Source organism: Dasypus novemcinctus, chromosome 8 (genome assembly GCF_030445035.2).
Source record: "Dasypus novemcinctus isolate mDasNov1 chromosome 8, mDasNov1.1.hap2, whole genome shotgun sequence".
NCBI lineage: Eukaryota > Metazoa > Chordata > Mammalia > Cingulata > Dasypodidae > Dasypus > Dasypus novemcinctus.
The window spans coordinates 16,343,815-16,364,082 of NC_080680.1; the positions used below are offsets into that span (position 1 = coordinate 16,343,815).

The 20,268-nt window shown below is 37.5% G+C and overlaps 1 protein-coding gene across 5 annotated transcripts in view; it reads right to left on the reverse strand.

Annotated features, from left to right (window-relative positions):
* The window catches only part of MFSD14B (major facilitator superfamily domain containing 14B), a 145,891-nt gene that overhangs the window by 110,518 nt on the left and 15,105 nt on the right, over positions 1-20,268 (reverse strand). For all 5 annotated transcript variants that reach the window (XM_058301493.2, XM_058301492.2, XM_058301491.2 and 2 more), the window contains exon 2: positions 1,105-1,190. In XM_058301493.2, coding sequence (XP_058157476.1) covers positions 1,105-1,116 — 12 coding nt within the window. In that variant the 5' untranslated portion in view covers positions 1,117-1,190. The remainder of the gene's footprint in view (positions 1-1,104; positions 1,191-20,268) is intronic.

Sequence of the window (20,268 nt, forward strand, 5' to 3'; positions counted from 1 at the left end):
TCCTTCTGTTCCTCTCAAAAATGCATGGCCCTTTACCCTAGCATCTGTAACGCTAGACTGATTTATCTCACCTGTTGAAACATCGGCCTCCTTACTGACCATAAATTTCTGCTCTTCCTTACCTCTTGAAATTTTCAAAGGGCTATGAAATTTACTCTACTTACTATACTTATCCTGAAAGCACATCCAGACTAAAGAAATACTTCATATTCATTGCTTCCATTTATAAAATTTGAATAAAGGTTTTGACAAAAATGGAAATGGGCAATTGGGGACAAGTGTAGAAAGGAAAATTTTAGTTATCTCTCTGTGAAGTTTTCAAAATATGCAAATCCATTCTATCAAAATATTAAGGGGGAAAAGATGTAGCTCAAGTGGTTAAGTGCCAGGTTTGATTCCCAGTACCTCTTAAAAACAAAACAAATGAAAAAACCAACTCTTATTTGGGAGTGGCTATGATTCAGTGATTGAGTGCCTGCTTCCCATGTACAAGGCCCTGGGTGCAAATTCTGGTACCTCCAAAAAAAAAAAAGAAGAAGAAATTTAAGATTGGGGAAAATAAATGATTCCTCCTTTCCTTCAGTTAAATAACTGAAGTTATTTCACCTGTGCTCTTCAGTTAACCTTCACCTGTGCTCTTCTCAACAATGCTCAGTCCTCCACTCTAGCACCTGTAACAGTTAACTAAATTCAACTGCTAAAATATCAGCTACTCTACCGACTGTACCTTTTGTTCTTAATCATCTCTATCATCTATGTTTACCACTTGCCTAAGCCAAATGGAGACATATGATCAATAATATCATTATTTCTTCAATGTGGTCATGGGTTGAATAAGAAAAAAGAAAGCCTCTCTTACCTCATCAGTGAAAACAGCCTTAATGGAGGCTGGTACAAATCAGTATAATGTTGGAAAGGAGATTACTTATTGAGGAACCCCTAACATACCATAACTATCCCAGAGGTATAGAGAAACTTAAAAAGGAACTCAGATCCTTGAAAAAGGGACCCAATGTGCTTAGAATATCCATGCCAATAGGAGAACCTGCCCATCTGCTGGCAACATAAATGTAGTATCAGTTAAAAGGAGAATTCTCTACTCACCAGTAGTTGCATTGTCAATAGTTCAGCTGATAACTGTCTTCTTCTGGGTTTTAACTCACAAACAAAAAAGCAGTAGGTGAGCAAAGCTGAGAATGGAGAAAAAAGCTATGAAACTCCAGTCTTCTCCACAATTTCCAGACCCACTCATCATTACTCCCAACTCTTCATTTGAGAATAACCCCACCAAATCAGCAGGAACACAAGGTGTGCCCCAAGAAAAATATGGTGAGGACCTGCCTCTTGAGGGGAATAGTAAGGCATTGGTTACTCTGACTGATAAAGAAAATAAGAATACCTTCATTGTACACATAAGATTATGAAAATTATTTAATTATTTTTCATTAGAGAAATTGTACATTTACAGAAAGACCATGCTTAAAGAGTTCACAAATACCGCTGGTTACAGTTTTCCCTATTATTAACACCTTGCATTACTACAGTACTTCTGTGATGAAAGAACATTATTATAATTATATAATAATGTTTACATTACTAGTTTACGTTAGGGCTGCTGTTTGTGTTGTAAAGTCCTCTGGTTTTTAAAAATTTTTGCCCTGGAAAAATATATACGAACTGGAATGTCCCATTTTAACCACTTTCAAATATACAATACAGTGATCTTAATACATTCACAATGTTGTGCTACCATCATCACCATTCATTACCATAACTTTTCCATAACCCCAAAGAGAAACTTTGTACCAACTGAGAATCAAACTCCCATTCCCTATACCTATCCCAGCCCTGGTAACCTACATTCTGGTTTCAGACTCTATGAATTTGCATATTTTAATTATTTCATGTAAGTGAGATCATAAAATATTTGTCCTTTTGAATCTCCCTATTTACTCAACTTGATGTCTTCAAGATTCATCCATGTTGCTACATTTATCAGAACTTCATTCCTTTTTTGGCTAAGTAATATTATATTGTATATATGTACTATATTTTGTCTATTGATAGAAAAGGAAGGGCTAGGATATACTTATGAGGATTTCCAACCTTCAGTGTTTCAGAAAGCCCTTGCAAATACCTAGAAAGTGGTGCCAGAGAAACCAGAAGAATGTTGTGAGACTAGGACAGAAATGGATTCTAGAAGGAAAGAATTGGGAACTTTTTAAAGAAACCTAGTAGGATGAAGAGATACTAAGTGGATTCACTGAGGTGAGTTAACTAGCCTTTCAAATAGAGTTGTTTTAAGTGGAAACAGTTTAAAATGTATTAAAAGGGAAAAAATTAAAATATAAATATCTACCACAGTGTATACTACAGAACTTAATTGACTTTTCACTAAGAATTCAAATTTTTCTTGAGTTGAATTCAAGTGTTTTATTACTTCTATATATTTAGTGTATTTGGGGTGTCTGAACATGGCTGCAAATGTCACAGAAAAATGCTGTAATATGGCTAGGCTAATAAAGATTTGAAAATACTTTTATTTTTAATTAAAATACTGCAATTTTTGTGCTCAGGACTATTTGCATATTATAATGCAGGGGTTTTCCTTATTGGATAACATAGTCTAAGGAAATGGATTTCAAATGTCTCCCAATGAAATCAATGGGAACTATAAGACCATCTAATGCCTGGGTCCAATCTTCAGAGATATAGATCAAATTGTTCCTGGGTGTGGCCTGCATATTTAGAATCTGAAAACACCTCAGGTAATTTCAAAAGGCATCAAAGTCTGAGAGCCACTTCTAGGACCCCAAAAAGGGCCTTGGCACTCAGAGTGTGGTAAATGGATCTGCAGCATGAACATGTCTGGGAAATTTATAGAAAAGCAGAATTAAAAGCCTCAACCCAGACCTAATGAATCTGGATCTGCATTTTAACAAGATCCCATGGGATTCAAATGTGCAATGAAGAATGAACACCTCTTGATCAGAATTCACTTCAACATTCCATATCACCATAGGTAAAACCTGTTGAGAACAATAAGGAAACTGCCACTGCCTCATTCAGTTCATATCCAAATCAATCTCAGGTGAATAAAGAAAACAAACATTGTCAAGAAAGGTTATCACAGGGATTGTGCCTACACTGCAATAATTCAGGTAACCTGGCCTTGGACTTAAGCCCCTCAATTTCCCAATTGGGTGTGGTTTAAAATACTAAATAATGCAGCCAAACTCAGGATGACAAACAGAAGCCTGAACTGATTCTCCACATTAATGCCACACTTCCCAGACATTACAGTTTCTAAACAAATTAACCATTTTTGTACATTTCTCCAAGTTTACATTACATACATTCACTTTTATTCCTATCTTCTGAATTAATACTCAACATACTGGTTTTGAGGTATTTCCCCAGTGTAGCTACCAAACCTAATAATTCTAACACAAATATATAATAATCCTAGTTAAATTAATTCATTTTTAACATTATCATGCAAATATAATTTATTGCTAAATTTGGCTACATGCAAATTTCTTGGAGATACACACACACACACACACACACACATATATATATATAAAATTTGTCATTTGTTTCACTTTCTTTGAAACTAAAATTTATGATAAAAAAAATTTCCAAAATTGTGGAGCAGGTATAGCTCAGTGGTTGAGCATGAGTTTCACATTTACAAGGTTCCAGGTTCACTCCCTGGTAACTCCTAAAAAAAAAAAAACCAAAATAATCTTAAAGCTACTACCAGGACTCCATTTCACATAATCAAACTTATCTTACTATCTTCCATGTCCAAATTTTTCCCCCTGGGGTATCTGCTGTGTAATGAGGTGCACCCAAACCTTGTCCTCCACATGCAGCAAGGATGAAAAAGCTTAATGTTCGTCTACTTTTTGCCTATTACTTTTCCCATTTTTACCACCCTACAGAATGGGGTAAAGAGGCATCATTTATTTTTTCCCTCAAATTCTAAATATGAGTAATAAATTTAGAAATTTATGTAGTTTTACAATCATGAACAGGATTCAATATGTTAACATGCCAACATCAAATTCATACAATGAGATTCAAAATGCACACCTAATTTCTTGACAAAACTGATTCTAAAATTAAAGGCCTCAGCCAAAGAATAGTGCCATTAAACTATTTGCTCTAGTTACTGTGGCATATGTGACTTTACATTTTCTCCCCCAACCCTTCTAATTCTTTTCTCCTACCCAAATTGCAGCAGCATTTCTGAGTAGTTAAAAAGGCAAGCCTAGGGAACAGGTTGTGAATTGGTGACTGGCCAGTACTTTTAACACTATATTCTTTAGAAGTTCTTCTACCCTTCGCATGCCTTCCCCAAATGCATGTGGACATGCATTATGAAAGATACCTCTCCTTTTGTGGAGAGCACAGATGATTGAGTTTGGAAAATCTCTCTTCCTGCTGCCAAGGGCAAGGATCCCCTGTAAGCTCCCTTAATAAATGCTCATTAGTCGCCAAGCTGGACTTGTCCAAGTCTTTCATTGGCCTGTCGTATCCACCTCAGTTTGGTGGGAAGCTGTCATTTTACACAGCTCCTTGCTAAACTCAGGACAGTTACCAACTGGGATCTTTCCGATTTTGTGTTTAGGGCGAGAAAGCAGGAATCAGGGTCTCCATCTTGGTAGGAATCATTGGTCCTGACCATCAGGAGGAAGTAGGAGTGCTGTTAAAGGTAGATGATAGAAGCTGAGAAGAATATATTTGGCACTCACTTGATTTCCTTGGGCATCTCTTGATACTCCCCATCCTATTGTGTTAATAAAAAGGTATGCGCACCAATCCCTGCCTGAGGAGGACAGTGTGACCAGGAGCTCAGACCCCCTCAAAGCTGCAGATCTAGCAATGGTAAGCCCCCTGAGACTAGGAGAGGAGCCAATTTTTCAGAAATGGAAAAACCAATTATGAAATTTATTTGGATGAGAAGGGGACCAAAATAGTAAAAAACATCCTGAAAAATAAGAATCAAATCAGAAAACTCACACTTCCTGACTTTAAACCTTATTAAAAAGCTACAGGGGTCAAAGCAGCATGATACTGGCATAAAGGTAGATATGTTGACCAGTGGAATCAAATTCAGAGTTCAGAAATAGACCCTCATGTCTATGGTCAATTGATTTCTGACAAGGCAGCCAAGTCCATTCAGATGGGACAGAACAGTCTCTTCAACAGATGGTGCTGGAAGAACTGGATATCCATATCCAAAAGAAAGAAAACCCCTATTGCACGCCTTATATAAAAATTAACTCAAAATGGATGAAGGACCTAAATAGAAAAGTTAGAACCATAAAACTCCTAGAAAAAATGTGGGAAAACATCTTTCAGATCTTGTGGTAGGTGGTAGTTTCTTTATATTCAAAGCATGAGCAATGAAAGAAAAAATAAATGATACTTCCCCCAAATTAAACACTTCTGTTCTTCAAAAGACATTGTCAAGAAAGTAAAAACGCAGTCTACTCAAAAGGACAAAATATTTGGAAACTACATAACCAATAAGGGTTTGATATCCATGTTATACAGATTCAATGACAAAAAGACAAGAAACCCAATTTAAAAATGGGCAAAAGACTTGGAATAGATATTTCTCTAAAGAGGATATACAGGAGGCGGGGCAAGATGGGGTCTGAGTGAGTGCACCTCATAATCTCTCCTGCAAAGAAGTGGCTGAGTAGGGTTGGAGTCCTGCCGGATCAGGCTGTTACAGGTGTTTGCAGGGCAGGAGGTGTGTAGATGTCAATTTGGTGGGACGGTGACAGAGGAGATTCTTGCAAGAGGTAGAATTTTGGGTCTCTTGCACGGAGATCAGAGGCTGTGGGCAGGACCCTTCCCCCTGGGGCTTACAGCCCAGCTGCGGTGATTCCTGAAGGCTTTGTTGAGCGGGGGTTTTCCCAAGCCCTGAGCAGGCTGTTTCGGGGGCTTGCAGGGTAGGAGGTGTCCAAATGTTGATTTGGTGAGACAGTGACAGAAGAGATTATTGAGAGAGGTGGAATTCTGGGTTTCTGACACAGAGGTCAGAAGTTGTGGGTGGAGCCCCTCCCCCTAGGGTTGGCAGCCCAGCCACAGTGATCCCTTGGATCTTTGCTGTGCTGGGATGTTCCCAAACCCTGAGCGGGCTGTTTCGGGGGCTTGCAGGGCAGGAGGTGTCTGGATGTCAATTGGGGAGACAGTGACAGAAGAGATTCTTGTGAGAGGTGGAATTTTGGGTTTCTGACATGGAGGTCAGAAGTTGTGGGCGGGACCCCTCCTCCTAGGGCTGGAGGCCCGGCCACTGCGATCCCTGAAGGCTGTGTTGGGCTGCAGTGTTCCCAGGCCCTGTGATAACTGGATGCATATTCCCAGGTCTGTGTATCCTAAACCCTGGTGGCCCATGCTCCAGAAACTCACACACCCTGAGTCTGCAATATCACGGACTTCCCATCCCTGAATCCACCGCGCCCTGAGGTCTCTCTGAGGCCCTTGATGACCCTAGCCCTTGGTGTTTTGTGTTTTTTCATTTTTTTTTTCCTCTCTCTCTCCTTGAACTTCGAGGAGTGTAAGAGCTGACTTGGGGAGAGTCTGGAAAGAAAGGAGAGGTGAATCCGCTGAGAAAGCCCAATTTACCTAAACATCCTGGGATAGGAAACTTGGTCTGGGAGAAGGTGGGGTCAGAAAATCAATAAGACCTCTCCTAGCACACCTAAGAGAGGGACTGTAGGAGGTTCTATCCAAGCTTCCAATAACATATTTGGGGTTTCTGATGAGGTGTAGGTGCTCTCACACTGAAAATAAAGAGTCATAATCTTCTGTGTTGAGTTGGTTCAACAAGGACCTACTTGAATCTCCTATAGGACCTCTCAGGCAGCTTTCCTGCTGCCCTGGGAGAGAGAGAAGTGAGGAAAAGAGAAAGGGGGAAGGTCAGATCCCTAAGTGTATTATTTAACTGCCAAGAGGATTCCTAGCTTGAAACGTTGGTTCTTTTTTTTTTCAGCGTGGTTGCTAATAATGCATTGTCTCCTGGTCTTTTCTCCTGTTTTACCCCCAAAGTCCTTTTTCATTTATTTAGTTTTTTTTCTCTCTTTTTCTTTTTCTTGCTTGTTTCTCCCGTTTTCTTTGCCCCCCCCCCTTTTCTCTTTTTTTTCTCTTCTCTCTTTTTCTTGTTTTTTTTTTGTTTTATTTTCTTTATATAATAGGTGCTACAGGGAGTGCTTCACCCTTGTTGTGTTTCCTCATCCTCCATTTCCTCTTTTCTGTGTATATTGATTTTGTCCACCTACACTATCACCTTTCCCCCACATCTTTCTATCCTCCATCACTGCTGTTTCTCTTACATTCTATCTCCCTTTCTTTGGCCCCCAAATTGTCTGACTTTTTATTTCTAATACCTTTGTTCTGTTTTCTGTCTCTTACCCACTCTTGATATTATTGTCTTTCTTTTCTCTCTCCCTCTCTCATGAAAACATTGGCCTTTTAATTCATACTATATTCCTCCCCATATTCAGTTGACTATCTCATTATAGGTACCTATTTACTGCTATAACTCTACACAACTTACATGAGTCTAATATCCATTTTCCTAGATCTCACATAATTGCTCTGTTAACAATGATTGCCAATACTACTTTATACATTCTCTTTTCTTACTCATTTTGCTTTCCCTGGCCCTAATATTTTCCTTCAAAGTGAACTTAGCCAGCAACAAGGAAATAGAGTAAGAAGAACAAAGTGACAAAGAGAAGACGTAACACTTACACACGAACAACAACTAATTAATCCCCAAGACTAGACAAAGAAGCTAAGGAACTGATTGAACACACCAAGATAAAACGATGACCAGACAGCAACAAAAAACTATGAATCAAACCAATAATCAGGAAAACATGGCTGAATCCAATCAACAAACTGAAAACCAGGAAGAGGAGCACAACATTGGACAAGTAATTAAAGATCTCAAAACATATATTAGAGACCAACTTAATGAAGTAAAGGAAGAGATTAACAATATGAAGAAAACACTTGGAGAGAAAATTGCAGATGGAAATATGCAAAAAGATAACAGATATGATGGTGATGAACATCACAGTTCAAGAAATCAAAAATAAACTCTCAGCAAATAGCAGCAGATTAAAAGAGGAGAGAATTAGCGACACGGAAGACATCTGAAATCAAACAGATAGTAGACCTGATCGATAAAAAGATAGAAAAAATCCAGCTAGGACTTAGGGACCTGAATGACAATGCAAAACGCACAAACATACGTATTATAGGCGTCCCAGAAGGAGAAGAGAAGGGAAAGGGGACAGAAGGGGTGTTGGAGGAAATAATGACTGAAAACTTCCCAAATTAACTGAGAGAGATGGATGGACATGTCCAGGAAGCACAACTCACTACAAACACCATAAATCCCAACAGGCCCACCCCAAGACATATACTTGTCAAACTATCCAATGCTCAAGACAAAGAGAATATTCTAAAAGCAGCAAGAGAAAAGAGAACCAACACATACAAGAGAGTTTCCATAAGATTAAGTGCTGATTTCTCATCTGAAGCCACAGAGGCAAGAAGGCAGTGGTATGATATAGTCAAGGTACTAAAAGAAAAAAATTTCCAACCAAGAATACTCTACCCAGCTAAGCTAGCATTCAAAAATGATGGAGAGTTCAAAATATTCACAGATAAACAGAAATTGAAAGAGTATGCCAACAAGCATCCTGCTCTTCAAGAAACACTAAAGGGAGTTCTGCAGGAAGAAAGAAAAAAACAGGAGAGGCAGAGTTGGAGGAGAGTGTAAGAGCAACAAAAAACACAAAAATAGAAGGGAAAAAACAAACAAACAAAATATGACAAACACAATTCCAAACAAAAAATATGGCCAACATAAATAATTCCTTGAAAGTAATAACAGTGAATGTCAATGAATTAAACTCACCTGTCAAAAGATTCATACTGGAAGACTGGATAAGGAAATATGACCCATCTATATGCTGTCTACAAGAAATACATCTTAGACCCACGAATTCATGGAGGTTGAAAGTGAATGGCTGGAAAACAATCTTACAAGCAAACAATAACCAAAAAAAGGCAGGAGCAGCTATATTAATATCAGACAAAATAGACTTTAAATGCGAAACAATTGTGAGAAACAAAGAAGGATACTACATATTAGTGAAAGGGACAATCGCTCAAGAAGAACGAACAATCATAAGTATTTATGCTCCTAACAAGAGTGCCTCCAAATACATGAGGCAAACACTGGAAAAACTAAGGGAAAGAATAAATGCCTCTACAATTATAGTGGGGGATTTTAATATACCACTATCAACTTTGGACATAACATCTCAAAAGAAAATCAATAAAGAAACAAAGACTTTGAACAGTATATTAGAGGAGCTGAATCTAATAGACATATAGATCATTACACCTGAATACAGCAGGATATACATTTTTCTCAAGTGCACATGGATCATTCTCCAAGATAGACCATATGCTAGGCCACAAAGAAAGGCTCAATGAATTCAGAAAGATCTAAATCATACAAAATAATTTCTCTGACCACAGTGGAGTCAAGCTGGTAATCTTCAAGGGCCAGAGGCCCAGATTTCATACCAAGATATGGACATTAAACTGCACATTCTTAGAAAAACAGCGGGTCAAAGAGGAAATCTCAAAAGAAATTAGTGAGTACCTTGACACTAATGAAAATGATAACACAACATACCAAAACTTAAGGGATGCAGCAAAAGCAGTACTTAGAGGGTAATTTATAGCCATAAATTCATACATCAAAAAAGAAGAGCAAAAATTGAAACTGCATATTTGGAAGAATTAGTAAAAAAACAACAAAGTAACCCCAAAGGAAGAAGAAAGAAATAAATAACAAAGATAAGAGCAGAACTAAATGAAATAGAAAATAAGAAAGCACTTGAAAAGATAAACAAGACCAAGAGCTCGTTCTTTGAGAAGATCAAGAAAATTGACAAACCCTTAGCGAGACTAACAAAGAAAAAAAGAGAGAAGATGCAAATACACAAAATAAGAAATGAGAAAGGAGATCTCACCACTGACCCCACAGAAATAAAGACTATCATAAGAGGAAACGTTGAAAAACTGTATTCCAACAAAAATGACAATTCAGAGGAAATGGACAAATTCCTAGAAACAAATAAGCAGCCTATATTGATGAAAGAAGAAATTGATAATCTCAACAAACCAATCGCAAGTAAAGAGATAGAATCAGTCATTAAAAACCTCCCAAATAAGAAGAGCCCAGGGCCAGATGGCTTCACAGGTGAATTCTACAAAACATTCCAGAAAGAACTAACACCAATCTTGCTGAAACTCTTCCAAAACATCGAAACAGAAGAAACATTACCTAACTCATTCTACGATGCCAACATTACCCTAGTGCCAAAGCCAAACAAAGACACCACAAGAAAGGAAAATTACAGACCAATTTCTCTAATGAACCTAGACACAAAAATCCTCAACAAAATACTTGTTAACCGTATCCAACAACACATTAAACGAATTATACACCATGACCAAGCGGGATTCATTCTGGGTATGCAAGGATGGTTCAACATAAGAAAATCAATCAATGTAATACACCATATAAACAGACTGAAGGAAAAAAATCACATGATTGTATCTATAGATGCAGAAAAAGCATTTGACAAAACACAGCACCCTTTCTTGATAAAAGGAAGTTTTCTGAACATGATAAAGAGTATATATGAAAAACCCACAGCCAACATCATTTACAATGGTGAAGTTCTAAAATCTTACCCTCTAAGATCAGGAACAAGACAAGGATGCCCACTCTCTCCCCTTCTATTTAACATTATCTTAGAAGTACTTGCTCGAGCACTGAGGCAAGAACCAGATATAAAAGGCATTCAAATGGGAAAGAAAGAAGTCAAAATTTCATTATTTGCAGATGACAAGATCCTATACATAGAAAACCCTGAAAGGTCTAGAGCAAAGCTTCTAGAACTCATAAATGAGTTTAGTAAAGTCACAGGTTATAAGATCAATGAGCAAAAATCAGTAGCATTTCTGTACACCAATAATGAGCAAGCTCAGGAGGAAATCAAGAAACAAATACCATTTACTATAGTAAATTAAGAAATCAAATACCTAGGAATAAATTTAACTAAAGATGTAAAAAACTTATACAGAGAACTACACAACACTGTTCAAGGAAATCAAAGAAGACCTAAATAAAGGGAAGAATATTCCCTGTTCATAGATAGGAAGACTAAATATTATTAAGATGTCTATCCTACCAAAACGACCTACACGTTCAATGCAATCCCAATAAAAATCAACACATCCTTCTTTAAGGAACTAGAAAAACTAACTATGAAATTTATTTGGAAAGGAAAGAGGCCCCAAATAGCCAAAGATATATTGAAAAAGAAAAACGAAATTGGAGGAATCACACTACCTGACTTCAAAACATACTACAAAGCTACAGTAGTGAAAACAGCATGGTATTGGCACAAGGAGAGACACACAGACAAATGTAACCAAATTGAGAGTTCTGATATACAGCCTCATATATATAGTCATGTAATATTCGATAAAGCCACCAAACCCTCTCAACTGGGAGAGAATGGCCTATTCAACAAATGGTGCCTGGAGAATGCAGAAGGATCCAACCATTCTGGAGGACAGTTTGGCAGTTTCTCAAAAAACTAGCTATAGATTTGCCATATGACCCAGCAATTCCACTGCTGGGTATATACGCAGTAGAACTGAAAGCAAGGACACAAACCTATATATGCACACCAATGTTCATAGCAGCATTGTTCACTATTGCCAAAAGTTGGAATCAACCCAAATGCCCATCAACAGATGAATGGATAAATAAAATGTGGTATATACATACAATTGAATACTACTCAGCTTTAAGAACAAATACACTACAAACATACGTGATAACATGGATGAATCTTGAGAACCTTATGTTGAGTGAAGCAACCCAGGCATTGAAGGACAAATACTACATGACCTCAATGATATGAAATAAGTAAACCAAGGTGTCTCAGAGAGCTAGAGACTGGATGATAGGCTAAAGGAAAACGGGGGGTAGAGGAAGGATATAAGCTGACACCTACATGGGTGAAGTCTGTGATAAGCTGGAGGTTAAGTATTTGTACAAGGAAGGGATAAAATGGGGGAATAGGGTTAACTTTGGGTGGGACTTTGCAGGCTTGAGGGGGGCTAGAGATGAGAGGATGGGTAATATTGCCCAAGAAATTGGGGGGAGGGTGGGGGAACATACAAACATAGGAGATGGTCAGGTATTTGGTTGAGAGTATAATGCTGAGAAAACTTTTTCAAAAATATAATAAGGAAGGTTACCTATTTAAGATGCTTAAAGGGGATAATCCAACGCAAGACAGGCTCCTAGGGAGTATGTGAGTGCTCATTTTGCCATAGTGGGTTATATCATTGGATAGAGACCCATATAATGAGAGTGAAGGTATACCCACATCCTGGGGAGGAGTGATGTTCTCAAATAGAGGGAATTGTATCTCTCAAGAGAAATGGTGGCTCCCAGTGCATTAGGGCAGTTGAGCATGTCAAGCCCTCAACACTGTTGCAAGTATCGCTGAACATGGCCCCTTCAAGCAATGAAGATTGACTATTACTGTGGGCCCTAAAGGGAGGGGGCAAGAGGTATTGAATAGATGGAACCAATGTAAATGTGTGGGCAACAGAAGTGTTCCACAAGATTATGGAAGGATGGATAGAAGACATGTTAAATTACACCAAAAATATATAGGGGCTGATAGGCTAAAATGTAAATCATAATGTAAAACATAAGATAACTAAAAATTTAGAAAATTGTATAGTCTAAAATATAAACCACAATGTAAACCCAAATGTTACCTTGTTTGAAAGCTATTGTCTCAATATCTGTACATCATTTTCAGTAAATATAGTATGAATATGTAAAAAGATTATTGCTGTGGAAGGGAAAAGGGTTTTATGTTGGATATGTGGGAGTACTGTATATTGTATATATGAATTACCATGATCTAAAACTTTTATGAAGATAAGCTTAATAATTAGGAAAAAGAAAAAAGAAAAAGATAGGACATAGACACTGTGGAAAAGACGGAAGTAGTTGCCTTGCCATTTTGCATACAGGGCAACACTTATTGCAGTGATGGAAGGCAAAATAACAAAAACAACGCTTTTGCATTTAAAAATTTTTGATACCCCAATTTATTTTTACCTTAATTTTTCTAAATTAATTTGTATTCTATATCTAAACTTTAAATTCTTAACATATTCCATTTTACTATTAATGGAACCTGGCAATATATTGGGCTTCACTTTTGAAGAAGTTTTGGATCACAGAGAGGTTCAAGAATGGCAGGGGAGAAATACTGGTGTGGGATGTTGTTGACAGGGGACACATGGTTGGCAGGGAGTTCTCCAGGGCATATATCCAGGGTACATACAAATGTTTGGATATTTTCATAGTGGTTACAATTAAAAACAACAACTGAGGGAGTGCTGAGTTCCTAGCCAGGGGTGCTCTATCACAGTCCCTAAAGGAACAACAACAATCCCCCAAGTGCAATGGCAAAGACCAAAAAAGAAGGAAGGTCCAACAATGAGCCCTTGATACTAATGACTATGCTTCTGAGCCTGAGCACCGAAATAAGAACAAGGCCTAGAGCTGCAAGGTGCCTAAGAGTTACCTCTTGAGAGCCTCCATGTTGCTCAAATGTGGCCAGTCTCGAAGCCAAACTCAGCATGTAAATGTGTTGTCTTTCCCCCATCGTGGGACATGACTCCCGGGGATGAGCCTCCCTGGCACCGAGGGATTACTACCAAGTACCAGCTGATGACATAACTAGAAAATGACCTTGAATAAAAGGGTCAACTCGGACCAGCAGAATATCTCAGTCTACATATAATACCAGGAGTTAAAAATGTTTTTTGACCTGAATAAAAGGGGGAAATGGAAAGGACAAATGAGTTTATATGGCTATGAGTCTCCAAAAAGAGCCAGGAGGTTATCAGAGGGGTTGCCCTTATGCACACCTCAGCAGAGTCCCAGAGACAGATAAACTAGATACAACCCCAGGTATTGGTTCTTCTGAGGGCTACAGAGACCCAGAGGTTCTATGGTCACGGCAGATGGAGTTCAGTGCCATCTCAGTTGGCCCTACTTTGGAGTTCGTGTTTCTGTGTGATGGAGCTGGACTTAGATGTGATCTTTGTTCATAAGCCTCTCCTGTTACTTTTACCAGAACTGTAGCTGGTGCTGGGGTTTAGTGTATGCCCAGGGGACCTGAATCTCTGAACTGACCATGTGATAGCTAGGCCCTGAGCCTCAACAGACTTGCAACTCCTACACTCTGGTTTATTGGACTTACCCCACTCATCTAACATGGAGGTGAAGAAGGCCAACCACCACGCCAGGGAGCCAAGAGTGCCTACAACTGAAAGCAGGAGAATTGCATCCAGCATCCATGTGGAATCTAAGCCCCATCTTGATATAGATGTGGAGTAGACACAACCATTCTAAGGTCCACAGGATGGAGGAATAGAGCATGGATTAGAGTGGACTTACTGATATTCTATTCATGAGCTGTTGTGATTAGTAATCAAAGAGGGTGTGGCATTGGTGTGGAGAGGGTGGCCATGGTGGCTGCTGGGGGTGCGGAGCGGGAGAGGGAGGTGTGATGTGGGGGCATTTTTGGGACTTGGATTTGTCCTGAGTGGTGCTGTGGGAACAGTTACCGGACATTCTGTGTCCTCCCATGGCCCACTGAGTGGATTGTGGGAGAGTGTGGGCTATGGTGTGGGCCATTGACCATGGGGTGCGGTGGTGCTCAGAGATGTATTCACCAGGTACAGTGGATGTCTCATGATGATTGAGGAGGATGTTATTTTGGGGGGGAGGAGTGGGGTGGGGGCTGTATGCGGACCTCATATTTTTTTAATTTAACATTAAAAAAATAAGGACAAAAAAAATAAAAGCAATGTAAGATCAAAAAAAAAAGGATATAAAAATGGTCAAAAAGCACATGAAAAATGCTTCAACATCACTAGCTATAAGGGAAATGCAGATCAAAACAATGAGACCATTTCACACTTACAGAATGGACATTATTAAAAAGGCATAAAAACTCAAGTGCTGGATAGGATGTGGAGAGACATGAACATTACTTCACTGCTGGAGGGAATGTAGAATGGTGCAGCCTTTGTGAAAGACAGTTTGGCAGTACCTCAAGAAGTTGAATATACAACTGCTATAAGATCCAGCAATTCCGTTACAAGGAATATATTCAGAGGAAGTGAAAACCAGGATGTGAACTAACATTTGCATAGCAGCATTATTCACCATTGCTAAAATATGGAACCAGCCCAAGTGTCCATCAACCAATGAATAGATACACAAAATTTAGTATATACATACAAGAGAATATTACTCCACTGTAAGAAGAAATAAAATCAGGATGCATATGACAATGTGGATGAATCTAGAGGAATTACGCTGCATGAAATAAGCCAGACACAAAAGAATTAATATGTATGGTCTCACTAACATGAACTAAATACGATGAGTTCATATTTTTCACTGTACAGTTCTTTAAAAAAAAATTGGAGGTACTGGGATTGAACCCAGGGCTTCATACATTAAAGCAGGTGCTCAATCACTGAGCTACCTCTGCTCCCCATTTTAAAAAATTTTTAAATTATTTTTTTAAAACCTTTTTTTTTTTTTTGAGATACCAGGACCACAGATTGAACCCGGGACCTCCATGAGTTCATGGAGGTAAACTCTACAGTACAGGTTACTAGGAAATAGAATGTGGATTGAGAATGGGAGTTTATGCTTAATGCATGTAGCATTATTAATAAGGTTAACTGTAAAAGTATGTAAATGAATAGAGTCAATAATAAGACTTTACAGTGAGTATAATTAACACTGCTGATTCATAAATGAGATTGTCACTGAAAGGGGAAGTCTGTGTATGTAAAAATGACAATTGAATGGAAACCAGATAATAATCTAGGGAATGCATAACAGTGATTTTGGTGGTAGATGAAGATTGTGCTTAATAGTATAAATATAATGTTCTTCTTTTATAAATTGTTACAAATATGGTGATATATAGGAAAATTACAATTAATGTAACTCATGGATGACAGTTAATAATAATATAATATTTTGCAGCAATGGCAAGAAGATATTGCAATTCTAAGGGACAACAATGGGGGATATATGGGGCAAGGGATTTTTCCTTTTGGAAACATTCAAAATTTTAAAACTTTTTAAAAAAGAAATGTAAAGTGAAAAAATTTAGCTTTTTTTTTTTTTAAAAAAAGGGAGCAGATGTGGTTCAAGCATAGGAGGTACCAAGAGCAGTTCCCAGTACCTCCTAAAGAAAAAACATGGGCGTTACCAGGTTTGGTTTCTGGTGCCTCCTAAAGAAAAAACAAACAACAAGCAAAAAAACAAGGAAAACAACAACAACAACAGCAAGTAGACAATGAGCAAAAACAAACAAACAGATGAGGAAACCAACTTTGGGAGCCGATATGAGGTCCTAGGTTCAATCCTGGTCCTGATAGCTCAAAAAAAAAAAAAAAGGTTTTAAAAAAATAATATAAAAATTTTTTTAAAAGGGGAGCAGATGTAGCTCAGTGGTTGAGCACCTGCTTCTCATGTTCAAGGCCCTGGGTTCAATCCCAATACCTCCAATTTTTTTTTTAAAGAAATGTACAGTGAAAAAAAATTCTAAAATTGATTGAGGTGATGACAGCACAACTCTGTGATGAAAATGAGAGTGTACACATTGACTGGACTGTACAAAACATGGGACTGTATAACATAAGGAATCCAACAGTGGAAAAGGAGAACATTTTCTCATGAATGATAAATATATAATATTAATATAGGGTGTTAATAATCAAGTGGGTTGGGGGAAAAATACACCAAATATAAGATATGGGCTATAGTTAGTATTTTGACATGTTCTTTCATAGTTTGTAACAAATATTTCCCAACAATGAAAGGTGATGGTGGGGTGATATATGGAAGCCCTGAATGGTTTATATGCATGTTTGTTTTATAAATTCACCACTTTTCTATATACTTATTGTTGATGTTCATGCATGAATAATATACTTCAACGAAGTTTTACTTAAAAACATGCAAAGGACAAGGAGAGAGTTCTGAAAGCTGCAAGAGAAAAGCAATGTGATACATATAAGGGAGCCTCCATTAAACTGTTTCTCCTCAGCAACCACGGAGACAAAAAAGTGGTGGGCTGACATACTTAAATGTGCTGATGATAAACAACTGCCAGCCAAGAATTTTATATCCAGCATGACTCTCTTTCAAAAATTAGGAAGAGATTAAGATATTCTCAAATAAACAAAAGATGAGGGAGTTCATCACCACTAGACCAGATCCACAAGAAATGCTTTAAAATAAATTCTTCAGACTAAACACTAGACAGTGGTTCAAAGTAATATAAAGAAATAAGCACCTGAGGTAAAGGTGACCACCTGGGTAATGATAAATGACAGTTTTATTGTATTGCATGGTTTAGTATGCACTTCTTACAGGTGCTAAAATGCAAATGCATAAAAAGTAATGATAAACCAGTTTTGGGACATACAACGTAAGTGGTAACAAGTACATAGAAAACATAGAAATGAAAAGGCATTCAATATGGTACATTGCAAAAACAAATAAATATAAAAGTGGGTTTTAACAGACAGGAGGACAAAAAAGGTATAAGACTGACAAAAGTTAGATGGCAAAATGGCAAAAGAAAGTCCTGTGTTACCAGTAGTGATTTTAATGTAAATGGCTTTCACTCTCCAAATACCAAATATTGGCAGAATGGATAAAAAAGCATGACCCAACTATACACTGTCAGCTAGAGACTCAACTTAAAGTGGAAGATACAATCAGGTTGAGGATGAATGGATGGAAAACATATATATACCATGCAAGAAGTAACCAAAAGAAACCTGGGATAACTCTACTAATAGATAAAATAAACTTAAATAAAAAACAGGGACAAAAGTGGTCCTTATAAAGGGGACAATTCAACAAGAAGACGTAAGAATTAGAAATATGTATGCACTTAACAGCAGAGCCCCAAAATATATGAAGCATATACTGATAGATTTGAGGGAGAAATTAACAATCTACATTAATAGTAGGAGACTTTAACATACCACTCTCAGTAACGGATAGAACATCTAGTCAGAAGATCAATAAGAAAGTACAGGACTTGAATGATAAACTAAACCAACTAACTTAACAGACACAGAGAACACTGCATCCAACAAAAACAGAATATACCTTCTTCTTGAATGCAAAAGGATCATCTTCCAGGATAGATCAGTCACAAAACAAGTCTCAATACATTCAAAATTATTGAAATCATACAATGTGTATTCTGTGATCACAATGGAATGCAGGTAAAAATAAATAAAGGGAGTAATGGCAAACTGACAAAAAGGAGGAAATCAGAGAACACACTCTTAAACCGCCAATGGGTTAAAGAGGAAATAAGCAAAATTAAGAAATATCTTGAGGCAAATGAAAATACTACATGCCGAAACTTATGGGATGCAGCAAAGGCGGTACTGAAAGGGAAATTCATAGCTCTAAATCCTTACATTAAAAAGGGGAAAGATTTTATATCAGAGACCTAACTTAAATACTGGAAGAACTAGAAAAAAAAGAGCAAAGTAAAGAGAAGATGAGCAAAAAGAATAAAATAACCAAGATCAGAGGGGAGATAAATTAAATAGAAAACAAACAAAAATCAATGGAATTTTTTTAAAGTTGGGTCTTTGAGAATATCAATAAAATTGACAAACCTTTAGCTAGAATGACAAAGAACAAGAGAGAATACATACAATGAAAATCAGAAATGCAAAGGGGGACATTACTACCAGCCCCACTGAAATAAAAAGGACTATAAGAGAATATTATGAACAACTTGTGATGATTTGACACTGTATGTGCCCCAGAAAAATATGTTCCTAAAGTTCTTCTATTCCTGCGGGTGTGGACCCATTGTAAGTAGGATTGTTTGGTGAGTAGAATCTTAACTTAGGTTAAGATGTAACCAATCTCACTCAGGTTGGGTCTTAATTCTCTCACTTGAGTCCTTATTAGAATTTAAAAATTCAGACAAAGACAGAGAAATTCTTGGAAGCAAGAAGCTAAAATCAAAGAAACCCAGAAGAAAAGGCAGAGAACAGCAAACACTGCCATGTGCCTTGCCTTGTGACAGAAGGGTCCAGGATTGCGGCAGTCAGTCATGAGGATAAAAGGATCACCCTGATGATGTCCTGCTTTGAACATCTTTCTTGGCCTCAAAACTGTAAGCTTGTAAGCTAAAAAAAAACCTCATTGTTAAAAGCCAGTGCATTTTATGGTTATCTGCTTTGAGCAGCTTTAGCAAACTAGAACATACTGTACGCCAATGAATTAGAAAGCCCAGATGAAATTGACACATTCTTAGAAACACATAAATCTACATAGACTCAAGAAAAAAGAGATCTCAACAAACGAGTTACTAATAAGGAACTTTATAGCCCTCAGTGCTTACACTAGAAAAAAAAAAAGAGCTACAATCAATGACCTACCTATACAACTGGAGGAACAAGAAAAAGAACAGCAAACTAATCCCTAAGCAAACAGGGGGAATAAAATAACAATGATCAGGGCAGAAATAAATGAAATTGAGAAAAAAAGAACAATAGAGAGAATCATCAAAACCAAAAGTTGGTTCTTTGAAAAGATTAACAAAATTGACACAACCTTAGCTAAACTGACAAAGAAAAAGAGATAGTAGGAAATAAATGAAATAAAAAATTAAAATGGGAGCATTACTACTGACCCCACAGAAATAAAAGAGATCATAAGAGGATACTATGAACAACTGTATGCCAAAAAAAACTAGACAATGTAGAAGAAATGGAAAAATTCCTAGGAACGTACAAACAACCAATAATGACCCTAGAAGAAATAGAAGACCTCATCAAACCAATTGGGACATTCATCAAACAACTCCCCAAAATGAAAAGCCCAGGACCAGACAGTTTCACAGGTGAATTATACCAAGCATTCAAAGAAGATTTCATACAAATCTTATTCAAACTCTTCCAAAAAATTGAAGAAGAATGAACACTACCAAACTCATTCTATGAAGCCAGTATCACCCTCATACCAGAGCCAAATAC